We start from the raw sequence: 23,060 nt of genomic DNA on the forward strand, positions 1-23,060 counted from the left end.
GCCTGTTGGAGTTTCTGCGATAATATTCAATTTTTCAATAAAATCAATGAAATGAAATCAAAAACTATTATGTGTCCACGAAAAAGAAATGCTGGATATGTATGGAAACAGAATAAAAAGTATAAACATAGCAAATGTCTGAGCCATCACGAAAGACAGTTTTAGTTTAGAAGAAAGCGGTTTCAAGTGTACAGAGTGGGCCAAATTGGACACTTTTAAAGGGAAACTCCCGTATCCAAACTAGATAGATGAAAACTGATAGCTGTGTCCAATGATCAAATTTTATAACAAACTAAATGGTGAAAACCGCATATCGATATCTATCATCGTTTCTGAGTTACATCACGTTTTTCGAAAATGCGCATTTTCAAAAAAAAATGTGTGACATTTTTCCTGTCAAAAATTTCTTGTTTCTATTCAAACATTTCCAAAGCACTTTTTTACGTAGTAGGTGTAAAACCTACTTTTTTTTTAATGAGACACATATTTCCAAAAATTTAGCACACTTGATGTTTCGATAGAGTCATCTATGACGCACAGAGCTTCTAGGTTTTTTCATGTAGAAACGTACACTTTGATCAAGTAGGCATTGGACGACGCGGCGATAAAAAAGAAAGCAATTGTTTAGTATTAGCTATCAAATATTGGAAAAACTGTTCACAGCAGTATATAAAACGCCTAGTTTCAATAAAACTGATAAAAATTCATACTATATTTACTACTAATAAATGAAACTTCAAGAATATTAATCATAATAATAAAGAACAAATAATGAAATATATATCTCTTCAGAAAAGGTTTTCTGAAGGTTTTTTGACGAATTAATTGGTTCAATAGGAGTGATGCAAAACTTTGCATCACTGCCGCTTCCAATTCGTGGTTAGACATGGTCGGCAATTTGAAAATAAGATCTTTCAACCTTCCACAGAGGTAAAAGTTAATAGGCGTTAGGTCAGGTGACCTGGCCGGCCAACGGTTGGATCATTGGTTGGCTATCCAATTATTACCAAAATTTGCATCGACAAAATTGGTGTCAATTGCAATGTTTTGAGGAGAAGCCCCGTCTTGTTGAAAATGTATTTTTCTCTGAGCTCCATTAGTGGCGGTTCATCAACAAGAGGTTCAGTATTTTGCCTTAAAATTTCCAAATACCTCTGAGATGTGAGAGTGCCATTATAAATGAACGGGACGATAATTCTACCCCTGAAAACACCTGCCCACACACTGCATCCAAATCTTATTTGATGTAGAATGAGGATTTTGTTATGCCCAAGAATTGTAGGGGTTGAGAATGTCGGCACTGCTCACATAAGCTTCTTCTGTCCAAATATAATCAAACGAAAAGTCACACACTTGAATACAACTTTTTAGGAACGACTGACAAAAAGCCATGCGGCGTGGCGTTCCAAATATCCTGGTCTTTTTTCAAAATCGTCCTAACGTAAGTTTTTGATAGGCCTGTTGATATTTTCAAATTTCGCGTTGAAGTTTTGGGATTATTTTCAATAGCTCCTAAAACGACATTTCTTCCAACTCATATAATGTTGGCCTTTCCTTTTCAACTGGGTTGTGTCGCAATCTTGCGAAAATATCTCTAAAAGGATGTCTTCTCTCTGGATACCTCTCGTGATACAAATTGCTTGCTGCTTCTGCATTTTCCCTGGTTTGTATAAAACAGACTATCATATCCCATATCGAATGTGTTTGAAAATTGAACAAAAACCACTAATTGAATAGCGTATATGTATATTGAAATTTGTATAAGAAAGTGAATCAAGGTTTTTTCTTTTACAAACAAAAAAAAAACTATGACGGAAGTTTAGAGGACATTGGCACATCAAGATCTTCAGATGATGTGATACTTCAGGTTTTTCCGGGTTTTCCTGCAGCAGAAAAAGCAAATGCGCCACTGGAATAAATCAAGTCGTCCAGGAGCGCCAATTAATTTTTGTTGTTTCATAATTTCAAAATTTGTATTACTGTCTCTTTTTATATATTAACAATTTCAATGATAATAAAAAAAACCTCAAAACGTAAACATACTTTTTCTCTCGTATTTATATTTGGAGTTATAAAGAGGGAAAATAATTGGTAAGCCACGAATAAGACCACATGATGATACATTGTGACTTCGTGACTTGTATCATAGAAGAATAGATGATTTGTAATCTGAACATTGAAAACGCATCGACGTGAAAAAAAGTGGAATGTGGAATAATTAAAAGTTAATTACATTACTTTTATATCATCATGACAATTTTACAACATGAAAGATATTGTTATCGCTAAAAGTGTTCAAAATGTACTTAACAACTAATAGGTAAATGACGTAAACATGCAGGTCATTTTCAGTATCTAGAGTATTTATTGGGTATTTAGAAAATAATTTCCTTCTGTAAAACCGGTTCAACATTCCCTTAATTATAATGGAATGGAAGAAAAAGTGGTGCCTGCCGTTCTAAATACCCCTTTTTGCGGCAATAAACTTTCAGTTCTAGAGAAAAGAGCATTTCAATGATATGCGATGATAAAAATACGAAAATGATAAGTAATAATAAAAATAAAAAGAATTAACATAAAAAACCCAAGCAGATGGATATTTTGGACGACTGCTTGATAATAGAGTTATGAAAAGTTAGTTTCCTAACAAGAATTTATAGTACAGAAATGAAAATCAATAACGAAATAAAATGTTTCTGAAGTAAGTAGTTGTAACTACATACGTTTTTGCCTGATCCTGATTGGCGCAGGCTCTACCGGTGAGAAACTTATCGTAGTGTTTGAAAAGATGGTTGGAATGAGGTCTGGGGAGTATGGTGGCAGTGGCAGTATGGTAATTTTTTTGGTAGTTTCCTCAGAGCATGAAACCATCATTCAAAATAATTGTATTGAACCATGAGTTTTCATATACAGAAATTCGTTGAGTTGGCGTGAAACATATATGTAGGTTCTTGAAAAATGTTTAGCATAGTTCATCAATGTGTGTTTTAAAGTTGTGGTTATTGTGCAAGGGAATCCTAGAAGGATATGAAATTTACTATAACACGTTGGACTAATTTGAAAACAGATATTGTGAGAAATTGATGTTTTCTCGAAAAGAAAACGTTCAATTTAAACTACTTCTATTAGTAATCACTTCTACCGTATTTGTTTTCTTTACATTCAATCGTTATTCAAAGAGACACACATCAGCATTCTTGGGTGCAAATAGCTAATTAGTCTTTTAGACCTTTCTCTACATGTAATTCAGCGCGAACATGATGATTGTAAGGGTATTTATACGGAACTTCGGCTAGTTGCCAAAACCAATAAATTAGCTTTCAGAGAAACGGTATTTCGAAAATGACGTCTCTGTAACTAATCGATTTCAATGTGGCGCCACAGTTAGAATTTCAGTTGTATGTAGTTATTTTTCGTAAAGAGCTTAGAAGACGAACAAATGTTTATTGACCCCGAAATTGAAAAATAACAATGGAATTTATAATCCCAAGTTCAGGTGAATACTGTTAGTATTTATCGTGGTTTGTCACATCAACGTTTAAATTGTTATATTATTTATCACCTGGACTAAAAAGTCCCGGGTTCAAGAAAGAAAACTCGTTTTTCCATCAACGTAATTTCCATCTACAGCCAGACAATCATTTCAGCGCCGCCAACCTAACATTTCAATACTACTTTTCTAGAATGATTTACCAAAATAGGCCTCAGTTTCAGCGATAAACTCTTCATTCAAACAAAATTTCTTACCCGTGAGCATTTGTCCATTTCATGAAATTTTGCCATCGTTTTCATTAATTTGTTACACTATGGATTGTCTTGATGAAGCAGCACTCTCTTATTTCCGAATGGGGTCGTTTTTCCACAATTTTGACGTTCAGACGCTCCAATAACGTTTACAGGCCGTTTCTTTTATCATGTGGTAACATTGCTACATTCTGAACCGTAACAGATACGAAGACGAATAAATAAAAAAAAAGGTAACTGTCATCGGAAACAATACAATGCTCGAAGAAAATTTACGGGGATCGTTTCGATTCCGGTGTGAAGCCATGGATCCATGTTCGTCCCTTGTCACATATCGACACAAATAATCCGCTTTGTTATGTTTAAACATGGCCAAAAACTGCTCAGAATCATCAAGACGTTCTTATTTTTGGTCAACAGTGTGCTCGCGCGGCACCCACTTTGAACAGAGCTTTCAAATGCTTATGCAAAATACAGCCAACACCTTCACTTCACTTCACTTAAAAATTCTTGGCTTTTGCTTCCGTTAGGCGCATTTAGCCAGCTCGATTCGAGGGGGCGCAGCTGTCTTGCACGCAGCAATGCTGCCACCCCTTTTTTTTATAACTTTTTTATTATTCTATAAAAACACTTGAAGATTTTTTTTTTAGAAACTTCCAAATTTTACACATAATCAACACTTGAATTTTAAAAATCCTGTCTCCACGTGGACATCCGGTCCACCCCGGCCTCCAACCGGCGTGAATGGGGACAGGAGTTATATAAATCCACTATAACACTCCCACGTGGACATCCGGTCCACCCCGGCCTCCAACCGGCGTGAATGGGAGTGCTGTTTCACTTGAATTTAATGATAGCACGTTCTATGACGGCAGACATTCACAACACAAACTGAGCTTCGTCCCCAACAATGGCGTCCACGTACCTTCTTTGTGAACGGTCGCTGTCAACACGTCCGTCCACCACCACATCAGGAACGAAACTCAGCCAACACCTTCTTTTGATATATTTACAATATCAGCTGACTCACACAACTCCACTTTTCGATAATTCAAAACGTTTTTGTGGATTTTTTTTATGTTGTCTGGTGTTACTGCCTCATTTAAACATCCACTGCGTTCTGCATTATAGGTGTCTCTACGACCACTTTTGAAGTCAGCAAACAGATGTTTAATTTGTTTGTTTCTGATGAAGCGAAGTTCTAATAACACCTTCCAATCCATTGTCTCGCTGCAACGGTATTGTTTCCCATCAAGAAGCAGTGTAAAATTAAAACATTAAATGGTTTTCAATCCATTGTTTTGAAAATAACAAAATTAGTGTCACTCTTAGAACAATAACTCACAAACTTATGAGTAGAACATCATGAAATTTCAACATAGCGTAGAACATAATATATTTTGTTTTTGTCCCTTGTAATTTCGCTAAAAAGGAAGTTGATGATTCAATCGTTAATGTGTTCGAGCGAGAACTCCTTTTCCTTTATGGGGTTAATCATTTTTTATTTCATTAAACATCTCATCTGTGAAGTAAAACGTGTCTATGCAAATGAGAGGATATGAAAAGAAATTACACGAATAATTTACCACGGTCACGAATAATTTGTAAATATTTCTGGTTTCGATTTGATTGATTTTGCAATTTCCCCAGCTCGTTACGAAGTTAGAAAGTGAATTTTTCATTGCCATTATTATACTTGATGGTAATTATTATGAAGAAATGTATTACTTATTTCTTATTTCTTCAGAATCTTACGTTCTGGATATTTTGCTCAAGTCAATATTTGATTCAAGCTGAACTGACACCACAGATATTCAGTATTTGGGACCTATTCTTTAATGAAATAATTTTTATTACAGAATACAGGGTGTTTCCTGACTACGGTACGAAACTTCAGAGGGTGATTTGTTAGGTCGTTTTAAGAAAAAAGTTCTTGTGAACATATGTCCGGAGTGGCTTCGTTTCTGAGATACAGGACGTTGAAGTTGAAAAAACCATGTCATAAATATCCTCACACCAATTCGGTTGAAATTTGCTACAGTTATTTGAATAATAAAGCGCTCATTTAGCCCTAACTAGATTGAAATTGTTAGGTCCAATGGAGTTTTAATGGGCACTACAGCCAAAAATATTGGAAAAAATACGCCACTGACTTGTTGTGGTTTATTCATTGAATTTTTTTAGATTAATCCACTGAAAATACAACTATTTCGTTGCTTGAGTTTTCTTTATATCTAACTTCGTTTTCGAGAATAAAAATTGAAGCCACTTTACATATCATGAACACCTGCTTTGGAGACCAGCTGACAGTGATAGGGGTGTCATATCAGTGAAAGTCAGAGTTACCAATTAGCAGTGAGTCCATCATAAATAATTTTACTAACACTGACATGGCTGGCATGCACTTTATTCATCGATCAGCAAATGTTAATGCGGTAGAAGCAGAATTTACCAGGACAGATATCTCAACAGAGTCCATGTGCTAAAACATTCGGAACGCTACATGCAAGATTATGTGAAATTGGGAGTTTAAATGAAAATGCAGGTGGTGAAAGACCAGAAACTGTAACAACCCCTGAACTAGAAGAAGCTATACTTGATGCGATAGAAGAAGATCATTGAAATAGTACCAGGAAGATTGCACTTCAGCTAAAAATCAGCCCAAAAATCGTATGGGCAGTTCTAAAAAAAACTCCTATACCCATATCACATACACCGGGTCCAAGCTCTACTGCATCGGGGTTTTCATCCAAGATTAATGTTTTGCAGGTGGTTGATTTATACGATGGCACAAAATAATTTCACAAAATATTTTATTTACCGAGGAAGCAAATTTTTCACGAAATGCTATTATGAACTTTGACAATGACCATTTTTGGGCCGACGAAAATCCTCATGTTATTAGAGAAAGTCATTTTCAGCAACAATTTTCGCTCAACGTTTGGGTAGAAATGATTGGTGGTTACCTAATTGGCCCAATGTTTTTGCCAGCAAGATTAACAGGTGAATCGTACACGGTTTTTATGCGAGACCATTTACCCATTTTGTTAGATTAAGTACCGGTATTTGAATGACGGGGCTTTAGTGTTCTTGCACGTCAGCATCTCGACATCATCAGCCCTGATATGAATCCTCTAGATTTCTATTTATTGCTACATCCGAAGGCTCTTGTTCATAAAATTCCTGTACTAGATGAATGAAAGTGAATGACTTGGGGAATCGAATAATTGACAATTGCAGTGTCATAAGGAATACTTCAGGTATTTTTGAACGTGTCAAACAATCAATGACAAATCGATTGCAGTGGTGTATTTTATCAGAAGGTGGACATTTTGCTCATTTACTTTAAGGTGGAAATTGTTTATTATCTACTTTTGGTTTTTATTTTATGTTGTTCATCAATAGTTTGTAAAAGTGTTTTGTTTTTTCGAAAACAAAGCTTGATATGAAGAAAACATAAGTGACTAAAAAGTTGTATTTTCAGTTGCTTAATCTAAAAAAAAAAAAAGAAAACTACAAAAAATCCGTGGCTTTCCTTTTTTTTCTCTTGAGATACCCACTGAGACGCCACTGGGCCTAATAATTCCAATCTAGTTAGGGCTAAATGAGCACCTTATTATTTCAAATAACTGTAGCAAACCTCAATCAAATCGGTGTAAGGATATTTATGATATTTTATAAACACTGTTTTTTTTAAACTTCAACGACCTGTATCTCAGAAACGAAGCCACTCCGGACACATTCAGAAATCATGTCTCAGATTGATCTACGGTATTCGCAAATATGATCCAATATCTCACAAGTTAAGATCCGCAAAATGGTTAAAAATGCAAGATCGTCGAAAACTTCATTTTCTCATTTTAACTCATGCAGTAATCAATAAACAGTGTCCCCCATATCTTTACAATAAAATAAAATATAGGACAGATATTCATAACCTTAATTTACGTCATTGGGGTCATATCTCGCTTCCACCTTACAAAACTTCTCTGTTCCGAAAAAGCTTTACCTACAATGTCTTCAAGCTTTATAATGAGATCGACCCATCACTTCGTACTATGAAACTATATTCATTCCGAGACAAAAATAGAGACGGTCTTTTGACCAAGAATGAATAACCCAACGTTTCCACAGATATATACTTCAACATTTTTAAAACGAAAATAAAAATTATTTCCATGCGAACAATTATACTTATTATATTATACTTATAACATAGGGCTGAACTAGAACTTTTTCAAATTGTTTTCAACTCCATTTTGCATTCTTGTTCTTATAATTTTTTATATGTATGTATATATATGTATATATTTTTTTTGAATGATACAACTAATTTTCCTTCATTTCCAGTATTTTAATATTGAATTTCACAGAAAGGATTTGAAGCTTTATAATAATATATTCTATTAATTATCTGCGAGCGCTTTTGAGGAGTGCCTAGAAATTTTTCTTACAATATTCAAATCTATGCTGAACAATATGGATTTCAGTTTGAAGAAATTTCTTGTCATTGATATGACCATCGAAGTTAGACATTTTTCTGAAACTTTTCAGTTATTCCACTGCTCCCATACTTTTTTGAGGCACCCTATATAAATATTTCCATTCTAGTGCAAATACGTCAATAATCAGAACTATTGTATAAATCGGTTGATTATATTGAAACGTCTTTTTCGTCTGAAATTATTGCTCTTCAACCTTGACTTTTAATAGCGAATTTCATATATCAGCATCCATTAAATCTGAGTCAAATATCAAAAATAACTCTGAGATACCTTCGCGAATTGTTTTTATTTAAAGTATGACGTTATTTCTTCTTTGTGTTGTCTTTGGGTTGGGAGAAGAAAACACGAATAGTTTATCTTATCAGGACAACGTATAATTTGTGAATGTTCACAGGAAATTGTTTGATTTGATTGATTTTGCAATTTTCCCAGCTTCCGAAGTTGAAAGTTAATATTTCAGTATATTCGATGGTATTGGGACTATACTAATTACTTATAATCAATAAATTATTGCTGAACTAGCTTTTGTTCGGGAATGTTGAGGAATGAGTAGCCTTCTTTTAAACAAATGTTAGAGTGGACGATTACCGCAAGGTGGCTCTGCGAAAATCTAGAAAAACAAAGACAATGCCAAAATGACATGTTGTATTGGGATTTCTATAAAATTTCATGTTCGTTATTTCACAAATAATTCTCTTTGTATGTACCTTAGTGAAAATAATACATTGTTAAGAAGATAATGCCAGTGTATCAGTTGAAGGCAAAGCAGCTTCCAGAATTTATCATGTAAAGTATAACGTGAAAGTTTTGGCCTTGAATTTTCGTAAGAGAAATGCGTTGGTTCTGTATAAAGTTTTTTGTGGAAATCCTTCATTCACAAAGTGATATTAGCTATATTCCCAACGAATAATATAGTTGAATGGTTTGATATGTGCTAGATAATTGATAATACATAAACAAACGTATAAACACGATATTTTGTGTAGTTGAAATATATAGTTGACATACTTCAGTGAAAGTATGAAGTAAAAATGAAAACATTATTAACTAAAAACGTCAATGAGAAATTGCTAATCTATGAAAACAAAATTACTATCTTCATGTATCAATATGATTTTTTTTTCAGAATTTCTATAGAAAAAGTCAGATTTGATTCTATCTATTTATGAATGGTAAATTGATAAGCGATCTTTCATCTTTATGAAATTTCATTCAACTGAAATCTAGAAGATATAAAGAAAATATTTTTATGATTGATTAGTTTTTGAAAAGAATAAACTTTTGACTTTTCACTTCTCCATTGATATATAGACAGTAAGGAACTTTCCAAAAATGCACCAATAAAAATATTTGCAAATATGTGAATATCATGCACAGAAATTTCTTTCGGATAGAAATTGGGAGAAAACTCCACCCGAAACAACAATTATGAACATTGTTCCATACAGAAATCACTTTTTCTCATTCAGATTGTGCCGTGATCTGAAATCTGTGATGGAGTGAAATGGTGGTTGATGGCGGTTATTTTTTAGAATATTCCAAAAATGAGTTAAAAAATGGTGAGTAATTAACTTGTCGATTGTTCAATAGGGAATTTGACTCGTTTATAAATTTCCAGGCATTTTGTTATTTTTTTTATATCGTAGTTCATGTCGAACTCGAGATTATTGTCTAAAAGGTGGCAAACATAAATGGAATTGATCTTCTTTGGTTCAAACCTTATTTTGTTCTGTAATTCTCGTTCTGACATCTCTAGACGTTCTTCCTATATGAACTTTTTGGGTACGATCCAGATGTTAGCTTGTAGGCCCATACCCTAATTTTATTGTTTTATTTAGATAGTATCCTTTTATTATTTTTAGATGATTTTCGGGTATATGTGAGTATTTTGTAGGTGTTAGTTAAGTGAGGTTCAACCAGGCCAAAATGTCTCTATGGATTTCTAGTGAAGTTTCGGTTGAAAACAGTATTCTTCAACTTCTCATCAGCACATTTTTGGATAACTTTGAAAAACAATTAACGACGAGTCAGTTGTCGCTGATACTTCGATGTTTTATTACCACTGAAGATGTCTGCTGTAGTTCCTTTCAACACGAATCTCATAATTTCTAATCGTTACCTTGGCTGTGAAAACCTATATCCTTTCGATCCTTGCAAAAATTCAACGACTTTATATCACAATAAAAGATAGAAAACAATATTCATACAATAAGTTGCTCAGTTTCGTATATGTTATACAGGGTGTCCCTGGACTTCCTCTTTTCCTCTCGGGAATGTATAGATGGGGTCAAAATATCACCATAGTTTAATATAACTTTTTTTCCTAAAAGTCTTCGTAACCAAGTAACGGGCCCTCGAAGTTACAAAATGAAAAATGTTTTTCTTTGATAACTTTTCAAGTGAATATTCAAAATCATCCAAATTTTGGTAATTGACTAAACAAATGAATTCCTTCGATGAGCTTTCATGCAGGAGTCAGTTGTTTTGCTACAAAGTCAGGAACGGACTACATCCGATGGTCCACACCCCAAAACTTTGAAATGACAGATATTTTTCAATATTTTTCAACAAATTAAGGTTACTTGGACAATTTTATGAATAAAAGTACTCGTGTGGAAAGTCGATCGGAGCAACTAGTCTTGATAAAAATGTAGTTTCACTCGACGACATCAAACCCGCTCGTCCACCATTATTTGAAATGAATAATTATCAAAGCAGAAATAATAATGATAACGTTAATTCAACAACATTTATCCTGAGATGTCTACCATTATTCGAAAATATTAGTTTTTAAGGAAAATGGAAATGATAGGCAAAATGTTCATAACGAATTTTTATAATGCAAACACGTTTAACTAACGAAACTCAAGAGCCTCAAGAGCAAACAGAAATGAAAAATCCGCTACAGAAACTGCTCGATATGACCACCTTCTCTCTCTATACATTTTCTTAGTCTGCGAAGACACCCTCTCTGTACTTGAAATAGCATTCCAGGGTCGTTTCGTATGGCTTCACAATGTAATGTTATTCTATTCAACAATGAATCTCTTGTGTGAATAGGTGTAGCGTGAACAAGGCTTTTTAGATGCCCCCACAGAAAGAAATCCAATGGATTTAAATCCGGAGACCGCGATGGCCATGAATATGGCCCACCTCTACCAATCCATCTATTGTGGAAAATATGGTTCAGATGGTCACGCACAATCAAACTGAAATGAGGAGGAGCGCCATCATGCATAAACCACATATCTCTTCGGGTTTGCAATGGAACATGTTCCAAAAGTCCATTCAAATCGTTCTGAATGAACTCCAAATAACGTTCTCCATTCAATCGGTCCTGTAGAACGAATGGTCCTATAAGATGGTTTCCTATGATACTAGCCCAAACATTCACGTTGAATTTCCGTTGGTGTTTGGTTTGCAATATCCCATGGGTATTTTCTTCGGCCCATATATGGAGATTATGAAAGTTGATAACTCCATCTCTACTGAAACCTGCTTTATCAGTGAATAAAACTCGATTAATAAAAGTCATATCCTCTCTTTGCCTATCCATGAACCAATTGGCATATTCCAGTCGTGCTGGAAAATCTTGAGGTGTCATGGCATGTACCTTCTGGATGTGAAATGAGTGGAGCAGTTGTTCCCTAATTATTCTATGAATAGTGGACTTGGATGTATGGAACTGTTCTGATAGATTTCTGATGCTCATTGAAGGATCATCAGCGACGGCTTCCAAAATATTTTCCTCCAATACAACGGTACGTACAGTCCTAGGAGCGCCCTCACCACCTCGTTTTGGCAAAACTGTACCTACAATAATATCGAAATAAAACAACGTGCTCAAATTAATTATCAATTATTACATACCTGTCTCCCTCAAGCTGCGATCGACACGCTCGAATGTTTCTCTTGACGGTACCGTTCGATTGGGAAAATGCTCGGAATACAGACGACGAGCTTCTGCAGCATTACAAAATGCTCGTCCATAAAATACATGCATATCTGCATATTCATTGAATGTAAACTGTTCGGCCATATCAAAAAAATTCAAAATATCCTATAGAATATTGACAATACAATGATAGTCATATGACAACGCACCACTCAACAAAACAAAATCGCATTCCAGTGTCTCATTTTTTATCAAAACTTTCTGAAAGGTTTTTTTGTCAACATCTGTGAAAGAAATGGAACATAATTATTCCCTGGATATTTTTCACCTGATCATGTGCAGCCGTTTTTGTAGTTCATTCGTTTGCTTTTTATTAGTATAGTAAATATTTTTTCCGATGTGCGTTTTTTCAGCTAAATTTAGATTCGTGTTAAAGAATTTCTCCCATAAAATAATAATTATCAGTGAAACTCACAACAGTTTAGCTGTGAAGAAGAATTTGAAACATTCGAATGTTGAGTTTCATGAGATTCAGATAACTGATCAACACGAAACGTGATTATTCCACACGTATTATGTACATACAAAATATGGAATGAATTCGATATTTCATAGTAGAGTAGCTTGTTAGTTTAAAAACACCACGAATCTACAGAACTTGATATTTCTTTTGAAAAAATATCTGCTATCACAATTGTGACTTAAACTTCCATATAGGTACTGTACTTTTTGTTTACGACTTCATTTTAGCATACTTTGCATTATTCCTGTTATAAATGTTGTTGAATTAACGTTATCATTATTATTTCTGCTTTGATAATTATTCATTTCAAATAATGGTGGACGAGCGGGTTTGATGTCGTCGAGTAGAACTACATTTTTATCAAGACTCGTTGCTCCGATCGACTTTCCACACGAGTACTTTTATTCATAAAATTGTCCAAGTAACCTTATTTTGTTGAAAAATATTGAAAAATATCTGTCATTTCAAAGTTTTGGGGCGTGGACCATCGGGGGTAGTCCGTTCCTGACTTTGTAGCAAAACAACTGACTCCTGCATGAAAGCTCATCGACGGAATTCATTTGTTTAGTCAATTACCAAAATTTGGATGATTTTGAATATTCACTTGAAAAGTTATCAAAGAAAAACATTTTTCATTTTGTAACTTCGAGGGCCCGTAACTTGGTTACGAAGACTTTTAGGAAAAAAAGTTATATTAAACTATGGTGATATTTTGACCCCATCTATACATTCCCGAGAGGAAAAGAGGAAGTCCAGGGACACCCTGTATAGAAAATATGAAAATGTCTATTTAATTTCTTCGAATGATATCACCGTCATGCGAAAGTTGCATTTTTTACATTTTTTCTGTAATGTTCAATAAACATAATACGATTTTCAAAGTATATGCTACAATTATAGTATGTGGAACAGTGGAAGTGATACTTATAAATATTATTTTCAAGGCAAATTTCTGAATGTCGTGGTATGCTTCTTATCAAATAATGTCATCAGTAGCTAATTAAGTATGACATAGTTGCATTCATGACTAGCCTAATGTCATTTAACATAATGCCAACCGTCTTGGGTATCGATTTAAATGAAAATGTCAGTTGTCTAGTGACATTTGCGATATTTCATCAGTTTCATTCATTATTACTTCACATTCATTAGTAGGCTAAATTCCACCAATTTTAGAATTTTCATTTGAAAAAAAATCGTCGATTCAAAACATTTTACTATTGAAAGTATTCATCTCATTATTAAAAAATTGAAAAAATGTTTATTGAACGTATCTAATCTGCTTATATATGCACAACAAAGTTTATACATAACTACTATTACTGTGGGAACAGATTTGACTTATTTGATAACTCAAGGTGTTTTCTGGCGTTTAATCGTATTCAAGCGTTTATTCAAAACCGACTCGTAGTGACGTCATTAATAACAGGATTCGCACGAATGGAATGATTCAGTTTGTGTTAGATGTCATATCCATCAATACAAACAAACTTTTCAATTTTCTCTAACCTCAATTAGAATCGGATTTGTGCATACAATATTCTGCATAAATGTTACAAATGTACCATTTTTGAAACCAGTATACCGGAATAATTTTTTCTATTCAAAAACCATCAAATAAAATGGTTTCCTAAAACTGGATTTTATGTGTCAGACAAACAAATTTTTTAGCTGTGTAGGTATGTCTGTCCCAGTCGATTCTCTTCTATCATTTTTTTTGTTTTCCTCTTGGATATCAGTGTATTTCATTTCATATACGAGTTTTTCGTACGTATTTATGACGTCATTAACTACCAAAGACGTGCCCCTGATTTTCACAATGAATCCCTTAGCTGGGAGTTCCCTCTGTCTTACCACCAGATACTTCTATATTGCATACTCCTCAGGTATATAATCTTGGGAAATGACCAGCTTTGTATTTTTTAATTTTCCTACGTTGTTAAAGGCTTCTGATCTTACTCTTCCAGAAATAAATTCTATTAGAGCGGGTCTGACTCTGTCTAAGCTGGGTTTCCCAATTCTATATAATTCTTTGGTGTCTTTATGCTCTCAAGTGATATTTAGGTTTTGGCGAAATATTTCTTGACCCTCAAGGTATTTTTACACGCTTTATATTAGCTACACCTGTATGTATGTATGTATATATGTATGTATGTTTGTTTGTATGCATGTTTGTTTGTAACTCTCAAGCTCGGGATCTGTATTGACAGAATTATCGGCATTATCGCTTGATCTATTCGCGGGCAGATGGCGCTGTATGTAACCTCCTTGATAAGTTGTTCAAAAGAAAATCAAAATAATAAATATAGTTCAATAAACTGAAAAACTCGCTTTTGTAACATATGAAACTTGAAGGTAAAAAATAAATATAGTTATAAAAACTAAAAAATACGCTTTTAAAGAACATCGAACTAAAAAGTTAAAAATGAATTTAGTTTAAAAAAATAAAAAACACGCTTTTAAAGAACATCGAACTAAAAAGTTAAAAATATTTTTTTAAATAAAATTAAAACAATTACGATCGAAAAATACTAGTATTATTGTGACAGAAGCGTGGCCGCTTTGTGCCATATTTTCTGTATATCTAGCGCTCAGGCTTTTTTCAGAATAATACTAGTATTTTTCGATCGTTATTGTTTTAAGCTTATTAATAAAAACTATTTTTAAGTTTTTAGTTCGATGTTTTTTAAAAGCTTGTTTTTTAAACTATATTTATTCCCACTATTATCCTCATTCAGTCAGTAGACAATAAGGTTCTATAGCTTGGGTTCATTTTTCGAAGGCCTTGCATTTTTCTTTCAGTTCATCAACAGTTGTGTTACTGGCCGATACTTGATGAAAATCCATATTTAAAAAACTAATCAATAGAGTTTATTCTATGATTTTCACTATAAAGGTTTTACAAAAACGGCGACACGTGTTTCGCTATACAATAGCTTCTTCAAGCTTGGCATTGTCCTTCAAGCTTGAAGAAGCTATTGTATAGCGAAACACGTGTCGGGGTTTTTGTAAAACCCTTATAGGGAAAATCATTGAATAAACTCTATTGATTAGTTTTTTTTTTTATAACTTTTCTTTTGTGGTCCTTCTGTGGTCGATCCATCAGGAACGACACAGAAGGGGAACGACACCTTGAGGGTAGCCTCTGGTCACCCTGAACCTAATGGCCTCGCCTTGAAGAGTCGTAGTTGGACATAGAATTTACAACTGTATACCAAAGAAGTTGAAGTCAACATGCAGCCTTTTGTTGTTTAACAAAAAATTGCAATCGTTTCTGCTAAAAAGATGTTTTGACGAGGCGTTAAATACAACAATGTGATTTGCCTGTGTATATATTTTTTTGTTCATTCTTGTATATATATTTTGATTCGTCCTTTTATGTAAAATGACTATTTCCTACACTTTTTTTGTCATTTTAAGATAATAAATGATTTGAATTGAATTAGAACGCTAACACTGTTGAAACGAAACTCGGGAAAAGTTTCAACAGTTTTGGGGTGTGGAAGATTGTTTCTTCGGTTATTCTACCTTCTACTTTCGATTCAGGTGTAATTGAGTTTTAGTTTGGATTTCTGGTTCTGCAATATGATATTTCCGTATTATTTCAGTTGATGGCAATTTCCTTACATCCCCTTGAACTATTCGTTTGAGTATTCCAGTAAAAATATCTTTTTTTTCCAGATGTTAATCACCGAATACCTCCTGCATAGATCCAGCAATACTCAAAGGAAAGTCATATTTGGAAGAGAAATTCCAAACTTCATATACAGCGTTTACTGCATAATAGGCATATTTGCATTTGGAGCAGCTTGTTCGCAGCTCACAACTGATATCATGAAATACACGATTGGCAGGCTGAGGCCACATTTTTTCACGGTTTGTCAGCCGGACGTTTGTAATGGTTCGTTTGCCTTGTACAAATATTACGAAAATTTCACTTGTACGAACGAATTGTACAAAAATAATAAAAGGATAATGAAGGAAATGAGGTGAGTCCTTAATCGATAGTAATCATAATGTATCTCGTCTTCATCATTGTGTCATAGTATTTCAAGCTAAAAAGCTTGTTATTATGTTTTATAGGTGATTCCGTTTGTAAATTGTCATTTTCATCTGAATCAGACTCTTCAGATTGACAATGTGATGTTCAGTATACAGGGCGTTCCGACGAAAACTTTCTCCCCCTGTGAGTCAAAAACGGACGAGTAATCGAAAATTTTTTAGTTTTTTCAATGGCATAAGGGGTCAGTTCGATGTATACATCATTTGAAAGGTCTTTTGTCCCTCTATTACTTCTGTAATTTTTTTCGAGATTGGTTGTCGTTATTGAGAAATAAAATGTTGGACGTTTCATTTAAAACAGAAAATTCGCTGTCGCTCATTTTATTGAGGAAACCAACAAAAGTAATATCAATGGCAACACAATCAACAGATAAAGTGTTCAAAGAACCTCCATCTAGTTCCATACACTAATACAGTCTACTTTCGAAAGAGTTCCTTACATTATTGAAGATGTCCGGGGACAGAAACCGGCATTCCCTAAAGATTATCTATCACAGGTCTTCTAGATTTGTAGAATTTATTCTGTTAGTAGTAAACGTTTTGAAATGGACGACACTGTTAGTTTTTCCTGCACTGGTAGTTTTTGTTAAATCTAGTTGTCGCAGAACAAAAAGTAGACAGTTGGCCACTGTCACTTCTTCGCAAATTATTATTCAGTCATCCTTGTTCAGTATTCCAACATGGTTTATTCTACTGAAGAAATTGTTGCCACCTATTATCGAAATAATGAATGTGCTAAAGCTGCTGCGAGAATTTATAATACGAATCATCCAGACCACAACGTGAGCCATCAATACGTTAAACTCTTATTGGATTAGTTTCGAACTTCAACTTCTGTTCACAACAGAAAACATGAAGTATCCCGTCCTGTCAGAAATGACGGAGTTGAAGTTGCAGTTTTAAGACATGTACAAATGGATAATCGACAACCTATCAGACAAGAAGCTTGAGCGTCTGGTGTATCAGCTACTAGTGTTTTTCGGGTTTTGAAAGCCTACAAATTCCATCCTTTCAAAATAAGGCTAGTTCCGGAATTAAACGAAGATGATCCTGATCATCGACTTCAGTTTTGTGGTGTTCAGCGAGAAATCGACCAATAACCAAACCTATTATACACTACATGTTTTAATAGACGAAAGTTCTTTCATGTTGAATGGTGAAGTGAATAGACATAATCGTCGTTACTGGAGCGATGTGAATCCTCATTTGGTAATGGAAACATATTCACAAAAATTGAATGTCAAGCCCGGCATTTTTGGTAATCATGTTTGACCATTCTTCATTGAAAGTGATCTCAATGGGTATACATACTTAAATCTATTACAAGTCTGTGTAGATCCTTTAATTACACAAAAATTCAGAAAATGTTGACAATTCAGTAGAAAATGAAATAACATTCCAGCAGGATCTTGAATAATGTACGGAGCGCTTTCGATAGTAGACTGTATTATTGTATTTATCCATTGATTTTGTTTCCACTGATATTATTTGTTGTTGATTTCCTTATTAAAATAAACGACAGCGAATTTTCTGTTTTTTCTTGAATAAAACGTTCAACATTTAATTTCTCAATAACGAATGAAACAATTTTGAAAAAAAATAAAGAGGTAACAGAGGGACAAATGACCTTTCAAATGATGTATAACTCGATCCCCCATGCCATTGAAATAGGAGGGTAGTTGCTAACCGCAGGAGGGTGAAGTTTCGGGTATGATTTTCATATCAGTATTAGTCCCCCTACAATTAAAAACACACGTGTTCTTTGAAATTTTCGATAACATGTCCGTTTCTGACTTACAGGGGTCAAGTTTTCATTGGAACGCCCTGTATATTTAAGTTCAAAGCAAATACTTTTTTTGATTAATAAACGCGTCAATTTGTTAGAAACAAAAGTTGACACTATATCATTTTTGAATATGGAAAACATTATTTCCTATATTGAGGTAACTTCTATGATATAGAAAATGTTGTGATAGAGAAACGCATAACTATTAGGTTGTTTTAAAAGTTTTGTCCATTTTATGTGTTTTTGTCGCTCCATATCTTAAAAAATATTTATTCTATTTATATACTGATCAATAGACAATTTTGTACTCAATTCTTGATACTGTTCACTTTTTTCCAAATTTCAATTCTTTGAAAACTTTTCAGCTTATGATACGACGCCAAGCGATTTTCGGCATCTTTTTCTTTACGAATACAAATTGAGCAGCAAAAACAACCCGAATTTACCAGTCATTTGGCAATTATAGTTTTAATGAATGCACTGTTCTAAGTTGGTTTGCGGTATTTTGTTTCGGAGATTTTAGCCTCGAAGATGAGCCCCGAAGTGGTCGACCTACAGTAATCCAGGATGAGGATTTGAGTACCCTGGTGGAGACTTACCCATCACAAACTGTGCATGATGCATTGAAAATACTTCTGGATACTACTTACTCACATGTATATATAAAATTGTTGGCTTCAAAAACAATTCACTAACTTTCTTTGAAAGCTTCTGATAATTCCTCTTTCATATTCTCTGTTTCACTGTCGTCATTTAAATCAATAATGAATTTATTTCTACCATTAATATGAAAGTGTCCAATCTCCATATAGTCTTTTTCAAATAAAATTACTTTTTTAATCCTTTTCCGCCAGTCTTCTTCGGTAATTTGAGATACTTCTTTTTTAATTAGCTCTATTACCTTCTTATCAAATTTTGGAAAATAATTTTCACGCCTGATGCTTTGTTTCAATTTTCCTCAGATCAACTCGATGGGATTGAAAACACAAAAATAGGGGGAAGTCTCAGTATGGTGTGTTCCATACTTTTCAGTGATATTCTCAAGGGCAAACACTTTTTCAAATGTTTTTGTCTGTAAAACTTCAAGTAGATGGTTTTTGGTATAGTAATCTTCAAAATACAAATTGTTATCAATAAAAAATACTTTGTATTTTATCTTTCCTCGAATTTTTATTCGGTACTTTGATGAGCTGTCTCGAATGATAGGAAGCATTGTCAAGAACTGTTTGCATCCAAATTTGGGATTAATGTTTTCCCAAACCATTCCTCGAAAATATCACCTTCCGTGTTCTTATGATAGTCAACATTGCATTCCTCAAGTTTTTTCTACATAATTTCAATGTATTCGGAAACCATCCTTTACTTCCTCGACAATGCACAATGATTAGTCGCGATCCTTTGTTTGCAGGCATTTTAGGCGTACACACTCTCGAACCATCAGTCATACCAAGTTTCGTCCAAATAGAAAATTTGTCGTTGTTCTTGTCTATATTCAGTTATTTGTTCTGAGTATTTGTTACGCAATTCCACTATTATTCTGCTTTCCATAACTGCTTGACGTTTGTTTATTATTTTAAATCTGAATCCTAGTTTCTTTATTCAATTCTGAAGAGTTTTGCCACAGCAGCTCAAGTTCTGTCCGGAAGTTTTCAATTTCTTCCTTATGATTTCAGTTGTAGGAATTGCATTGCTTTTGTAACAGTCGTATATTGTTTTTTCAATTATTTTTCAGATGAACATCTAAAGGTTTTGGTAATCCCGTATCACATTGCGTCTTGCGTTCATTAGGTTTGTTTTTGACTATTTACGTACAGTTGAGAAAGGAATTTCGGTCAAATCTGATGTTGCTTGTTCCCTCGAAACCAAACTTGAGATGTAGATTCTTTATATATATATATATATATATATATATATATATATATATATATATATATATATATATATATATATATATATATATCAAAAGGGGGAAATTCGTGGACAAAACACTCAAAAAATGGGGGCAAACCGCGGACAGCGCGGTGCAGCCAATTGCAAAGATGGAGAACAACTGGTTACCAAAAATGAAAAACATCACATATGCACGGTGTCACCAACAGGAGCTAACCACACATTTGTGGTTTCAATTAGAAGACCCAGCATTCCCAGGCATCATCTAACATCACCACGTAGGCAGCTATAGCTACCTGCGTGACTTCCGGGTCCAGGATATAAATACAAAGATATATATTTCATCGAGTGTTTTTGATTTATATCATACACACTCGATGAAATATATATCTTTGTATATATATATATATATATATATATATATATATATATATATATATATACATTGAAACATACTCTCTGTGTTTCAATATTCAAATGCATCCGAATCTTATTCACTAGTATCTCGTTTTCGCATTGTTTACCATCTTTATTGGAATCACTACACTGCAAAAAGTCTGCGTTGTTATCACACTCGTTCTTACTATTAGTACTTGTCCAAGGACGCCACATTTTTAACAGATAACAAAAATTTTGAGTAGTTATAACTGCATCAATATCGAATTTTAACACTCAAATCGCGATCAGTTCCTAAACAGAACACGACGGCGATAACCATCCCCGCATTCGCCGATTTCTATTCGTCACCGTAACATGACTTCAAATTTAATTTTATGACTCTTCAGCCAATCATAAAACTCGGTTAGTAAAAACTATCCGATACGGACCGCTAATTTTGCAGTCCACGTGGACTAATTCGCATCCGGTTCATTTTTATGTATTGGTTTTTTTCGCCATTGAGATTGCCGCCAATTTGAAGTATGCACCATACCGTTTACTTCGACTATACTTATCGATACATCATCTGTAACTTTTGCTTAATTACTTCACATTTCATATTTTTTTTTACAAAATGTCATTCGGTAACTATTTAGTTTGTATGCCATTCGAATTGACTTCGTACACGATCTACAAAATTATCTCATGATTTGAAATCATTTTTTCTATTCATCTATCGGTAGTACCATTGTGGTCTAATTTGTAAACACTTAGCTTCTATAATCCAACTATTCAAATTATATAATGAATAGTTGGGAGATTAATTAACAATGAGCCATATTGTTTGTGGTAATAAAAGAACAAACGATGAAATACTATAGTATATTCGGTATTGTTCATCGAAGAAAGCAACATAGTCGTCTCAAGCAAATGGCACTGCAATTCATCCACAAAGACACTGAGATATTTCTACCTGCTATGCCCCTTGAGGACGCCGCTAACGAGCCATTAAAATGGTGACTTGCGACAAACAACATCATAAGAGGCGGCCGACGGATTTTGCCATATTGCGTTGAAGATAGTATTAATAGGCGTCGGACTGGTGGTATTAATATAAATTTTCCAATTTTCTGTATGATGCGAAGGTAGTTGAAATGTCGTAAAAACTAATTTTGTTTTAATATTTCATTTTGAAAAGGACAATTTATATTTTAATCGGTTTTTCAATTTGGATGCGAATAGTGTAATAGTTCTTAACAACGCTTCCTATCTTTAGCGACAGCTCATCATAGTACCGAATAAAAATTTGAGGAAAGATGTGGTGTGAATAAAATGGACTGTATGGAAAATCAGTTCTGTAACGATTTTGTCACTCACCTGTTTTCATACAGACGAATTCTCCAAAATCCTCTGGTTTTACACTCCAAGTAAACGAGAAATTTGGCTTGGGAATGAAAATAGGAGTGAAGAGTGTAATTACACACAGCACTGATTCCATGATAAATCTAACAATTATTATAATTAAATAACGTAAGAAGTTTTTCACTGTTAGTCTGCTCTATTCTGGTCACGAAACGAAAACTTCTCGTATCTTTTTTAATCTCAACTATCCAAAAAACTACTTTCAATCTATCAAAGCGTAGGACCGGAGAGATAGGCAACCCAAATGACAGTAATAGTAAAGTCAATCTTATCTCCAGGTTATCTGAAAAATTAACAATGGAAATATATTCTCAATACGGCGGAAAGAAGATGAAATGCAAAGTTTTTTAATGGATAACAATTTGTATTTTGTAGATTACTATACCAAAAACCAACTACTTGAAGTTTTACGGACAAAAACATTTGAAAAAGTGTATAAGTACTTACTCGTACATGCGTTTGACATCAGTTCCATTATCAAAGTTGTTTTTTTTTCAGGTTATCCTTTCCTTCTGGGCATTCTTCATTCTCCATGTACTGCATGACGTACTTGGCGGTAAGAACTTTTTCACAGTTTTTATTTATGTTATCAGCCAAATATAGTTTGTTTGAAAGTGGACCTCCATTGTCTAATCTAATATATAAAAATGGATGTTTGTTGGTTAGTTGGTTGGCAATTATATTAAGCAATAAACCGTAAAATGAAATAACAAGCAAACATTTAAAACTGGGTTGAAAAGAGCTATGGTGTCAGCCGATGTTCCTGCAATTATGGAACTCTTAGGTACCAGTCCAGATGATGGTAAACGACCAAATGGTATGTCTCTCATGCCATGGAAATACCGTAAACCTATG

General features: G+C 34.0%; 1 protein-coding gene across 2 annotated transcripts in view; it reads left to right on the forward strand.

Moving 5' to 3' along the window:
• LOC111507967 (putative phosphatidate phosphatase) overlaps window positions 1–23,060 on the forward strand; it is a 128,209-nt gene that overhangs the window by 81,820 nt on the left and 23,329 nt on the right. For both annotated transcript variants that reach the window (XM_074178278.1, XM_074178279.1), the window contains exons 3-4: window positions 16,349–16,656; window positions 22,704–22,761. In XM_074178278.1, the coding sequence (XP_074034379.1) occupies window positions 16,349–16,656; window positions 22,704–22,761 (366 nt within the window). The remainder of the gene's footprint in view (window positions 1–16,348; window positions 16,657–22,703; window positions 22,762–23,060) is intronic.

Source organism: Leptinotarsa decemlineata, unplaced genomic scaffold (genome assembly GCF_025532065.1).
Source record: "Leptinotarsa decemlineata unplaced genomic scaffold, Ldec_3_MD MMD2_tig00003736_RagTag_RagTag, whole genome shotgun sequence".
Classification (NCBI taxonomy): domain Eukaryota; kingdom Metazoa; phylum Arthropoda; class Insecta; order Coleoptera; family Chrysomelidae; genus Leptinotarsa; species Leptinotarsa decemlineata.